This window comes from Acinonyx jubatus, chromosome C1 (genome assembly GCF_027475565.1).
Source record: "Acinonyx jubatus isolate Ajub_Pintada_27869175 chromosome C1, VMU_Ajub_asm_v1.0, whole genome shotgun sequence".
NCBI lineage: Eukaryota > Metazoa > Chordata > Mammalia > Carnivora > Felidae > Acinonyx > Acinonyx jubatus.
In genome coordinates this window covers 101,456,371-101,469,687 of record NC_069381.1, presented here as the reverse complement: position 1 = coordinate 101,469,687, position 13,317 = coordinate 101,456,371, and the positions used below count along the sequence as shown (strand labels likewise).

Sequence of the window (13,317 nt, the reverse complement as noted above, 5' to 3'; positions counted from 1 at the left end):
GGTATGTGGAGAGCCAACGCCATACCATTCAGGGAGACTATATAGATACCATGGAAGAGCTGGCTGATCTCGTGGGTGTCAGGCCCAGTCTGCTGTCTCTGGCCTTCACTGACCCTAAATTGGCAATACAGATCATCTGGGGACCCTGCACTCCAATCCAGTATCGTCTACAAGGCCCTGGAAAATGGGATGGAGCCCGAAAAGCTATCCTCACCACAGAAGATCGTATCAGGAAGCCACTGATGACAAGAGTTATCGAACACACTAATTCCACGACTTCAACAATAACAATGGCTAAGTGTATGCTGGCTGTTGTTTTCTTTGCTATAATTGTGACCTACTTTTAGCTGTCCCATTTGTCATTGCCCCACTTTTCTTTGGAAAGCTGCATCTAGAGATGCCTTCAGAATCTGATGAGATTGAACAGCTCTTGGCTTCACATTGTTCAGGAATCTACTTTTCTCTTGCCAAAGCATTAATCTTCTTTCCTCTTTTCCTTACAGTGAGACTCTAGCTTTTCATTCATATTGGCTTCCCTCCCGTCCTCTTGTGACCCACCACTTTTTCCTTTCAATAACCCCTGGACTATGAGCTCAAGTATCCTTTCAGTCATCTTTGTAAGTCCTTAGCAGACTTCTTGACATGTGGTATGTGCTTGATAAATGTTGTCAATATTATGGTGGGGAGAAGTCAATATCTGTATACTGGGTGACTCCATGGAACTCTGCTTCTGATAGGATTTGATATTCTATTAGAAGTTCAATCTTGGAGCACCTGGGTGGCTCAGTCAGTTCAGTGTCCAACTCTTGATTTCAGCTCAGGTCATGCACCCCGGGTTGTAAGATCAAGCCCAGTGTCAGGCTCCATGCTGAGCATGAAGCCTGTTTAAGATCTCTCTCTCCCTGTGCCCCTCTGTTGAGTGTGCTCTTGCTCTCTCTCTCTCTCTAAGGAAAAAAAAAATAGCTCAATCTTTTGTTTTTAATACTGTAACTAAATGTAGGTTTCCTGAGAGATCAGAGAATTAATGGTCTTATATACATCTAAGATAAGATATATAAACACTTAAAACATTTTATTTCACTAGTGATTCACTAGTGTGTCTGATACCTCATCCTTTTTACTCTTTTCCCCTAAGCAATCTGTCTTTATTTTCTCAATGAAGAAACTACCTTCAACTTTGTATGCTCAGGGGTCAATCTAATAATCCAGCATCTGTGAATAGATTTGACTTGGCTGAAAAACTTGGGATTTTAAGTTAGCTGTCTGATCTTCTTTTGATCTCTTAGTTCCCATATTAGGATCCAACAAGACTTTGCCTTAGAAAATATGATCCATAGCTGCCAACTTTTGTGGTATGGCCTACAAATGTCATTTGTCTCCCCTCACTCCTACTTTCTCCTCTCCACTCCCTCACACACACAGAGTCTAAGTAGTCAATATTCAAAGAGGTTATTTATGTATTAAAACAAAATTGATACTAACTAAATACAGGGGCAGTCTGCTTAAAACAGTTCTCTTAGGGGCGCCTGGGTGGCTCAGTCGGTTGAGTGTCTGACTTCAGCTCAGGTCATGATCTCACAGCTCGTGAGTTTGAGCCCCGCATCAGGCTCTGTGCTGACAGCTCAGAGCCTGGAGCCTGCTTCTGCTTCTGTGTCTCCGTCTCTCTCTGCCCCTAACCCACTCGCATTCTGTCTCTGCCTCTCTCAAAAATAAAATAAACATTTAAAAAAAAAACTTAAAAAAAAAAAAAACAGTTCTCTTAATGGCATACAATGTAGTTCTGAAAAACAGCAAATGAAAAGCAGACTCCCCTTTATGTCCCAGGACTGCTGTTGATCTTGTTTTCTCATTTGTAGAAGCTCTATTCTGTTCTTGTCTCACAAAGTTAAACAAGTGTTAGCTATTGGGCACACCAAATTTCATCAGCAATGGGACTAGATGTACCAGCCAGGTTTGTATTGATAAATAAGCTGTCATGCAATACATTTTCACATTGCTGCCTGTCATATAACCAAAGGACAAATCTGAACAGCTAAAGAAACATTAGAAATTATTATTTCCCAATGTAACTGCACATAAGAGAACCAGAAATGTAAGAACTACAACTTGCTCCTAATCATTTAACTATTTGCTCATTTAACTATTTGCTATTTAACTATTGGCCTAATTTACAGGTAGAAATGCCTTTTGAAAATTAGAGAACAAAGAAATGGTATTACTTCTTAGGTCTTTTTCCTTCCCTAAAACTTGTGATACTGGTGATTTATCGTCTTTTAAAAAGGGACTCAATATCTTACAATCTGCAGATTATTCTAGTCCAAAAGTAAAGGTTGCTTACTTCTTTTTCATTTCCTTCTTTTAACATATAAATTTGCCTTTTTTAACATGTAAGCTTATTGAATGAACAGCCCTTTGATAATGTAATTACCAATTATCAGCAATAAGTACCCCAATTTCCTCTTTAAATAAAAGTATGTAATTATAACTTCATTGACTCTCTCATTTTATTTATAATATGCAAGGTTACAGAAAAAATCATTGGTTAACTTGTAAACCAAGCTAAAATTAAGATATGAATAGGAAACCAAACTAAAAACAACTCCAGATACAAAGCCCTCACTGCTGATGAATGTGTACTAATATTCATCACTTTACCATCCTTTGCTTTTGTAATTATGTTGAAAGGTTATATCACTTTCCCATTATATCACTTTCCCATCATATTACACACACACACACACACACACACACACACACACACACAGTCTTATTATGCCAAGAAAGTAAGAAAGTGCTCAAAAAACAAACTGGTGGGGATATGTCAAAGGGATACAGAAGCCAACCTAAAGTGGTCTCAGTGGCCAAAGGTAGAACAATCTGAGCCACAAAACAGATGACCTAATATTGGATTATAATAAAATATAAAAAATATCAATGAATCCATACAGATATATATAAATGATTGAATAATTTAATAAGTGGAGTAGAATAGACAAATTTCCCATACAGAAGAATTCTAAACAATTTATATAAATATTCTACCCTCAAGGAAATGGGGCATAACTCCCCACTCCTTAAGTATAGGCTACAGAGAGTATATTCCTTCCAAAGAGAACAGTATGGAAAGGGGAAAAAAATAACATTACAGTGGAGAGATCTGACAAACACTGCCTCAGGTGCATGATCAAAATGAACATAACCAGTGAGTCATGTTGATAGTCATGCAGCCTTAATATGTGATGACAAGGGTACTTTATCCCTGTGGTCTTCCTCCCCAAAAATGATAGCACCGTCCAATCATAAGGAAACGTCAGACAAACCCAAGTTCAGGAATATCTTACAAAATAGCTAACCATGTTGAAACTATCAAGATCATCAAAAACAAGGAAAGTCTGAGAAATTGTCATAGTACAGAGGAGCCTAAAGAGACCTGACATCTAAATGTAATGTATCTAAAAACAACTCAAGATACAAAGCCCTCGTCGCTGATGAATGTGTACTAATATTCATCACTTTACCATCCTTTGCGTTTGTAATAATGTTGAAAGGTTATATCCCTTTCCCATTGTATCATTTGCATATAAGAACATTGGATAGGATCCTGGAACATAAAAAGGACACCAAGTAAAAATTACAGAAATATTAGGCATGTGAGTGTGTTCTGGAGGTACCACTGCCAGCACCACCACCACCCAGAGCCTGAGCAGAGCCACAGTACAGCCACTGTGTAGGGGAGGGAGGAGGAGGCCCAGACCCAAGTGGGGGATAGATTCCCAGAAGTGGGATGACTGGATCAGAGGGTGTTTACTCTGTGTATAACAGTGTGTGTGTCACTGTAACTTCAGTGGCATTGAGTAAATTGTCAGGATTCAAACAGACCAGGTCATGTGTGAGTATAAGCTAGTGGTCCTTGGTTCAGGAGGCATGGGAAATCTGATCTCACAGTTCAGTTTGTTCCCAGAATTTTTGTTGAAAAATATGACCCAACAATAGAAGATTCCTCCAGAATTCTTCAGAAAGCAAGCTAAAGTAGATTGCCTACAGCGTATGCTTGAAATCCTGGACACAGCAGGACAGAGGAATTTATAGCAATGAGGGATTTGTGTATGAACAATGGCCAAGGGTTTGCACTAGCATATCCTATTACAGCTCAGTCCGTGTTTAATGACTTATAGGACCTGAAGGAACTGATTGTATGGGTTAAGGACGCAGAAGATATCCAATGATTTTAGCTGGCAATAATGTGACCTGGAAGATGAGCAAGTAGTTGGCAAAGAACAGGGTCAGAATTTAGCAAGATGGTTAAAAAAAAAAAAAAAAAAAGGAAAAAAGGGTTAGGAAGATGGTGGTATGACCATGCCTTTTTAGAATCTACTACAAAGTTAAAGATCAACATTAATAAGATCTTTTATGACCTGGTCAGACATATAAATAGAAAAACACCAGTGGGGAGAGGCGCCTGGGTGGCCCAGTCAGCTAAGTGTCTGACTTCTGCTCAGGTCATGATCTCACAGCTTGTGAGTTCGAGCCCCACTTTGGGCTCTGTGCTGACAGCTGGGAGTCTGGAGCCTGCTTTGGATTCTGTGTCTCCCTCTCGCTCTCTGCCCCTCCCCAACTCACACTCTGTCTCTCTCTGTCTCTTTCTCTAAAAAATAAACATCAAAAAAAATTTTTTTAAAAAGAAAAAAGAAAAACACCGGTAGAAAAGAAGAAGCCCAAAAAGAAATCCTGTCTGCCGCTTTAGACCCGCAGTAAGCAGCAGCTCTGGGCCAGATTACAGGAATGAACTGTGGCCTAACTGGGAAATACGAGCATTCCAGACTTCAGAAATTAAATCTGAAGAGGCTTCTCCTGTTTTATATATTAGGTGAAGAGTTTAAATCTTGTATCGGCTTGCACAATTTCCCTGGAGAAAAAAAAATTGCTCTCTGTATTATCACTTGGAAAATAATAGTATGTCTCCTTTGTAATAGCAGTTATAACAGATGTGAAAATAAATATACTTGACTCTAATATGATTACAAAAAAAGAGCATGGATGCATTTCAAATGTTAGATAGTATTACTGTAATCAAATGATTTCATATCGACCTCTTTATCATGATTCTTCCCTGTCCAGCACTAAAAAAGTTGAACTATTATACTTCATATCTGTAATGATACATATTATGAAATTTCCCCTCAAACCCATTGCACCAGATAACTTTTTGAGTCACTGGCTTCATTTTGTATTTAAAAAATTATGGGGGCACCTGGGTGGCTCAGTCCATTAAGCATTCGATTTCAGCTCAGGTCATCATCTTACAGTTTGTGAGTTCGAGCGCCAAATATAGGGCTCTGTGCTGACAGCTCAGCCTGCTTCGGATTCTATGTCTCCCTCTCTCTCTCTGCCCCTCCCCCCACTCGTGGTCGGTCTCTTTCTCAAAATTAAATTATGAAATACCCTTGTCATGATATTCTAATTAAAATTGTGCATAATCCTTTGCAAAAATGAGTCTTTTATAGGAAAAAAACTGGGATAACTGATTTCTATGGTTTTCAAAGCTAAAATATATAATAAATCAACTCTAATATTGCTTTTGGTATTTTACCATCAGATTAAATTACAGCTTTTATGAATGATTAAATTTTAGTACATTTTCAAAAAAACTAAAGAAATATTAATAAAGTATGGATTTTGGTTAATAAGAATGTACCATTATTGGTTTATTAGTTGTGACAAATATAGTAATGGGAGATGTTAACAATAAAGGAAATTGGCTGTGGGGTATATAGGAACTCTACTATTTTTGCAACTTTTCTTAAATCTAAAATGATTCTAAAGTTTAAAAATTATTTAAAAAAATAAAGAAATACATTTTTTTTTGGTTCAGGGCTTGACCCAGAGCCACATTGTAGTGAAACTTTCTCAGAGAGAGGAAGAATATTGGATAGTTTCATTTAAATTACTATGTTTTCCCTTAATTATATATTAAGTTGTTCTAATAAAGCATAATATAACTTACTTTAGCGGGGCGCCTGGGTGGCTCAGTTGGTTGAGCGGCCAACTTCGGTTCAGGTCACGATCTCACGGTCCGTGAGTGTAAGCCCCGCGTCAGGCTCTGTGCTGACAGCTCGGAGCCTGGAGCCTGTTTCCGATTCTGTGTCTCCCTCTCTCTGACCCTCCCCCGTTCATGCTCTGTCTCTCTCTGTCTCAAAAATAAATAAACGTTAAAAAAAATTTTTTTAAATATAACTTACTTTAGCAATTTTGTTTTCTTTGCTGAATAAATATAGACTACCATTGTAGAGAGGAGAAAACAGTGAAATAAGGTCAAAAGAGACCTCTTGAAATCACTTAGATAAGTTCTTTCCTGTAGCTGAGCAGATTGAGCTAATAGTCTCCACTAGCAAGATTTATGGTATATTAATGGTAAGTACATTCATAAATGAGATGATTTTGCTTAATACTGAGTCTGTGCCCTGTTACTTTTGTCAATGGCAATATAATATACAATAGGATATAAACATCCTCCATACTGCTTACTTGGAATTTTCCGAAGTGCTGTGTTTTTCCATGCTTCTCTAAACATTCTTTTGCTGTACCCTCCTCTTGGTAAATTCTCCACTTGCCCTAATGGCTAGCACTTCTTTTACCCTCAAGATTCACTTCATCTGTTATCTTCCAGGAATCTCTCACTGACCTCCAATTTGAAACAGGTGACCTTTTGCGCCCTTATCGTACCCGGTATGTTGCTTAATTTTATTTGGTGAATATTTTTGGCACCTATGTAATATCAATTGGTTCTTTCCCCTGTTTCCTCCTTGAACTACTAATTCTTTGGAGGAAGAGACTTTGTAATTACTCTGTATGTTCCCAGGCTGCTTAAAATACAGTAAGACCTCAGTAAATTAGTAATTAATTAATTGAATGAATAAATTCAACGTATTTTTTAAAATAGAAATTTTTTAAAGGATTAAATAAAATTGTGAATATACCTCAATACACACATACATAAAAATAAAATAATAAATAATACTTTTATTAAAAAGTGATTGAGGAGCTTAAGGATGCTTAACATTTTGAAATGTCTTTCAGTACCTTGACACTTTAAAAAAATTTTTTTTTAACATTTAGTTATTTTTGAGAGACAGTGCGAGACAGAGCATGAGCAGGGGAGGGGCCATTTCTCCCAAGAGTCCTGGTTCCTCTTATTCGAGAATTATATTAGAACCCAAAAACTAGGTGCTAGGTGTGCTCATTGCTACTGGGATGTTTTTTCTAGGCCCTTCAGAGGCCAGAACTTGGAAATACATGTGCATATACTAACACATCAATACACACATATTCATAATTATTTCTGTATTTGTCCATCTGTATCTATTAGTAAGGTAAACGTGAATTCATATTGATGTCTTCAAATCTAATCCAGGATTTAGAGATGGACATGCACAGTCCTCTCATCGTACAGATGAGAAAATTTATAACTAGAAAGATAAAGATACTTATCCTAAGTCAAACAGTTTACAGTTAGCAGTCTCTTTGTACCAAATCAGTACTCATGTGGTGATACTATATACATGTGTGTATGTGTGTGTCTGTATATATATATGCTTATTAATTAAGATGCTAATCGAAATACTAATTCTTCAAATAATCTAAGTTTATACTTTTGGAAAAGGAAATTCTCAGTAAGTGTTTAGTCATAAGTATCACTATAGACATTTATGTGTCTTTAAGTGCCAGGTTTGGGGTCATACCTAGCTGGAGTCATGGTCACTCCCTTGAAGATGTCAACGTTGTGAGCAACTGAAGAGCAGGGGGCACTTAGTACTAGGCCCTTGTCAAATTCTAAAAAATGAATGAGGTACACATATCATTTTTGGAAATACTGGCTAAATATTTAACCTGAGCCTTGTTTATAAAATGAGATATAATTATTCATTCAGCATGGGGCAGTTTTGAGATCACATGATATAATTCATATGCAAATTCTTTGGAATCTGAAAGAAAGAATTATGACAATATGGTGAGGAAAATTCTGGACCCTTTAATTTCGTTCCTCTTCCTTTGGGTGGACAGAATGTAAGAACATCACCACCATTTCCAGGCAGAATAAAATTATTTTAAAATAAAAAATAAGAAACCACAAAAGACCCCAAATAGGCAAAGGAATCTTGAGAAAGGTGAACAGAACTGGAGGTATATTCCTGATTTCAAACTACTATAATCAAAATAGTATGGTACATATATAAAAATAGATACACAGATCAAAGGAAGAGAGTATAGGGCCACCTGGGTGACTCAGTTGGTTGGGCTTCCCACTTCAGCTCAGGTCATAACCTTGCAGTTCATGAGTTAGAGCTCTGCATCAGGCTCTGTGCTGATAGCTCAGAGCCTGGAGCCTGCTTTGGATTCTATGTTTCCCTCTCCCTCTGCCCCTCACCCTCTCATTTCTCTTTCTTTCTCTCTCTCTCTCTCTCTCTCTCTCTCTCTCTCTCCTCCCTCCCTCCCTCCCTCCCTCCCTCCCTCCCTCCCTCCCTCTCTCTCTCTCTGCCTCTCCCTGGCTTATGCTCTCTCTCAAAAATAAATAAAAACATTGAAAAAATTTTTAATTAAAAAAAAAAAGGAAGAAAATAGAGTCCAGAAATAAACCCACCTATATACAGTCAACTAATCTTTGACAAGGGCACAAAGAACACAAAATTCTGAGAGAGTCTCTTTAATAAGTGGTACCGGGAAAACGGAATATCCACATACAAAAAACAAAAAACAAAAAACAAAAAAAAAGCCTCTACCTTATAACCTTATACCACTCACAAAAACTAACTCGAAGTGGATTAAAGATTTGAATTAAGACCTGAAACTATAAAACTCCTCAAAGAAAACATAGAGGGTAGACTCCCTGACTTTGGTCTTGGTGATATTTTTTGGACTGGACACCAACAGCAAAGGTAATAAAAGCAAAAATAAACAAGAGGAACTACATCAAACTAAAAAGTTTCTGCACAGCAAAGGAAGCCATCAACAATACGAAAAGGTGACCTTTGGAGTAGGAGAAAATATTTATCTGATATTGAATGATATATCTAATGTATCTGATAAGGGATTAATATCCAAAATATATAAGGAATTCAGACAATTTAACAGCAAGAAAACAATCCAACTAAAATATATGCAAAGGTCCTTAGGGTTCTGGTCACCAATTCCAACGTTGGCATACCAACAAACAATTCTCAGGACATGTGGGAAATCAAATAGCTATGTCCTGGTAAAGGAGATTATAGGGAACGTGTTACACTGCTTTCTGGCCATCTGAGAGGAGGGTTGAGGGGCTGATCCTTCCAACTCATGGTATGGTTTAATCAGACAGGCAGGTGCCCAGCATGATCCTAATGGGAGAACACATGCCTACCCCCTTCCCCAAGTTATCAGTTCATAAAGTCCTTTCCATGAATTATCACCTTGTATGTCTTTGAGTAAAACCTTGGCTAGTATAGTAGAACCGGGAGGTGGTGCAAAAGCTACTTGGCAGCTGTGTGGACTTTAGAATATCAAGTGGGTTGCACAACACAGGCAATTCATAATCAAGATTTAGGTATTCTGATAGGAGTGGAAATGCTCCAGGCCATTATATCGCGCCCAAGCCGATCATAGGTTATTCCAACAGTGCTCTACTACTGCAATTGCTGCCTGGTCCCGAGTCCCTGACATAAAAACAAAAACAGGTTTCTTTGCCACCATATGGCAGGGAGCCACTGAGCCTTAGGTTGATTTCGTGAATAGGTTACAACAGAGTATTTCCAGGTACATAGATAATGAAGAAACTGCTCAAGTTTTATTGCAGCAATTGGCCTATGAAAATGCTAATGCAGACTGGCAGGCTGCTCTCTCTGGCATACGTACTCAAGCCAAAGGTATCCCTGAATTCATTAGGGCGCGCCAAAATGTGGGAACTGAGACACATAGCACACAAATTCTTGCAGCTATTATGAGGCCGTCTCCAGCCTCTCATGCCTGCTTTAAATGTGGAAAACCAGGGCACATGCAAAAGGACCGTCACCAACGAACAGGGGACAAACCAGTAAGTTACCCAATAAAGATAGTCCCAGATGTAGAAAAGGAAAACACTGGGCAAATCAACGCCGATCTAAATTTGATAAGGGAGGAGGATCCCTCTTGGGAAACGAGGAAAAGGGCATCAGCTCCCGTGCCCCCAGTCCCAAATGGAGCAAAACCATACAGAACCCTGTTCCTCAGGTTTTCTTAAACCAGGTCAAGGTTGGGTTACAGACTTGCAGGCAGCCACCACTGGAGATTAAGCTATTGATAAAATTTCCTTTCTCTGGTAATTTACTAAAACATTTGTAAACTTATGAAGACTCATGTCCTGCATGACTGTGATCTCTATCAGTTGGCCATTTGTTTTCTTTCCTTTGTTCTTGGGCAGCCAGGAGTGCCTGAGGAATGTCACACATGTCCTACCACAGGAGTAGGGAGGTGGGCAGGTGGGGTTGTGGGTGTTAGCTCGTGCTTTGCCCTCAGATTGCTTTTGGCTCCCTCATCAATATGATCCAGCAATCCCACTTCTGGGTATATATCCAAAGGAAATGAAACCAGGATCTCAAATAGGTACCTGCACTCCCATATTTGTTGCAGCGTTATTTACAATTGCCAAGATACAGAAGCAACCTAAGTGTCCACGGATGAAGGGATAAAAAAAATGTGTTACATAAAGTGGAAAATTATTCAGCCATGAGAAAAAAGAAACTCTTGCCATTTACAACATCATGGATAGACCTTAAGGGCATTATGCTAAGTGAAATGTCAGACAGAGAAAGGAAATAAGTCAAACAGAGAAAGACGAATACCACACGATCTCACTTCTACACAGAATCTAAAAAAAAAAAAAACAAAAACAAAAAAGTCAAACTCAGGGAAACAGGGATAGAATAGTAGTTGCCAGGGACTAATTGGTGGAAAAAAGGGTGAGATGTTGCTATAAGGGTATAAACTTTCAGTTATGAGTAAGAATATCTAATGCACAACATGGTGTCTACAGTAAATAATAACTATTAGGAAATTTGCTAAAATTGTAAATCCTAAGCAGTATCACCACATACACACAAAGTTAACTGTGGATCAATGGGTGTGTTAATTAACCTGATTGTGATAATCATTCCACGGTGTTTATATATACCAAGTCATTATGTTGGACACTTTAAATATATATAATCTTGTCAATTATACCTCAATAAAGCTGGAAAATTTTTTTAAATAAAACCAATGGTATTTGTTTTTAAAAATAATTGGTTTCCACAATGATTGAGTATTCTCTTATGTGTGTAAACTTGTATCTTTCCTCTTGCTAAAGCCGATGTTTAAAATAGTATTAAATTTTTGTTTTTGGGGGCGCCTGGGTGGCTCAGTCGGTTAAGCATCCAACTTCGGCTCAGGTCATGATCTTAAGGTTTCTGAGTTGGAGCCCCACATCAGGCTGTATCAGCAGGGAGCCAGCTTCGGATCCTCTGTCGTCCTTTCTCTCTGCCCCTTCCCAGCTTGCTCTCTCTCTCTCTCCAAAATAAACACTTAAAAACTTTTTTATTTTTTATTGTGGTATAATTTTCATACCATAACACTCACCCTTTTAAGTGTACCATACTGTGCTTTGGCAGATGCACACAACCACTACAATCAGGATTTAGAACTGTTCTCTATCCCCTAAAATTCCTTTGTGCTCCTTTGTACTCAACCCCTTCTCCCATCTTCAACTCCTAGAAGGCAGGGTTCTGTTTCTGATCCTCTGCTTTTTCCAGAATGTCATGTAAATGGAGTCTGGCTTCTTTCACACCCCATAACACATGTGCAATTCATCCATGTGTGTATGGAGTTTAATCCTTTTTATTGCTGAGTAGTTTTCCATTTACAGTTCTGCCACATTTTGTTTATTGACTCACCAGGTGAAGGACATTTGTGTTGTTTCCATTTGGGGATAAATAGCATAAAGCAACATATAATTGTACAAATAAACATTTGTATACAGGCTTTTGTGTGAACTTATCTTTATTTCACCTGGATAAATACTTAGGAGTGGGATTACTAAACTACATGTTAAGTGAATGTTTAACTTTATAAAAACTATCAATCAGGCTGTTGGGGCGCCTGGGTGGCTCAGTCGGTTAAGTGCCAGACTTCAGCTCAGGTCATGATCTCATGGTTTGTGGGTTCGAGCCCCACATCAGGCTCTGTGCTGACAGCTCAGAGCCTGGAGCCTGCTTCAGATTCTGTGTCTCCCTCTCTCTCTGCCCCTCCCCTGCTTGTGCTCTATCTCTCTCTCAAAAAAAAATAAACATTAAAAAAATTTTTTAAACATCAGGCTGTTTTTTGAAATGGAAATCACCAAGATGACATGTCCTACCCCTCCCTGATCACAAATGGGAGGGGAGATGGGGACATAAACCTCCAGATGCTCCATCTAACCTGCCATCAAGTTCTGTAAAATCAGTACACTCTTCTGCCATTCCCAAGTCCTCACCTGTCAGAGGAAGGACACCTTTAGCAGTGCACATGAAAGTTTACTGTGCTATGAGGTGTCCCAGGCTGTTGTTTTCCTCTGTTTATCAGGCAGAATGGCTGATCTGAAGAGATCAGTGGCAATGACGTCTGAGACACAGTAACATCCAGCAAACCCCCACCAACTACTTTACCTATTACCTCCTTTTCCTTCCCTCTGTAAAGAAAGAGAGAACATCGGGACACCAACAATAAAATTAAATGGAGAAATTATACTCATATTGGTTAAGAGATCTTGTTTCTTTACCTAGTCATTCACGAGTCTACGAAAACAAACTTGGGACTAGAAAGAAGCAGTTAATCCTTCCTATGGTGTCAATTACTTCCATCCTGTGTCTAAATATGCAATATGCAGAGTTGACTTAATGTTAACTATCACCTGGTTTATAAATGCTACTAGAGCAGAACAGTGTCATGGACTAATTCCCCAAAGGAGAAAACCCCAAAATCACTTCTATTTAGTTTTACAAGTTTTTTTCTTAATAAGTTTCACTTGTCCAGTATAACACTTGGTTTCCTTCTCCTATGCTGATTTGGCTGTTGTAAAGTAATACACACCAGGGACATATTATTTGGCATAGAGAAACCACCCTGGGGTTAGAGAGCTGAATAGTGCACAAGTTAAGGTTGAATGTATTACTCCTTCAAGGGCCTTGCTTCACATCCCATGGAAAGAATAAAATGAACTGGCAGGGAGGGAAACGGTAGGGACCAAAGATGAGACAGCCAGTAAGTCAAGATTTTGGAGGGATGAGCAAAAGGTTG

General features: G+C 38.6%; 2 protein-coding genes across 2 annotated transcripts in view; one reads left to right on the top strand and one right to left on the bottom strand.

Annotated features, from left to right (window-relative positions):
• The window catches only part of FMO5 (flavin containing dimethylaniline monoxygenase 5), a 34,718-nt gene extending 32,228 nt beyond the window's left edge, over positions 1 to 2,490 (top strand). Inside the window, exon 9 of the mRNA XM_015084010.3 lies at positions 2 to 2,490. Coding sequence (XP_014939496.1) covers positions 2 to 347 — 346 coding nt within the window. The 3' untranslated portion in view covers positions 348 to 2,490. The remainder of the gene's footprint in view (position 1) is intronic.
• Positions 1 to 13,317, bottom strand: part of CHD1L (chromodomain helicase DNA binding protein 1 like) — a 178,974-nt gene that overhangs the window by 118,407 nt on the left and 47,250 nt on the right. The gene's annotated exons all lie outside the window — the stretch shown is intronic.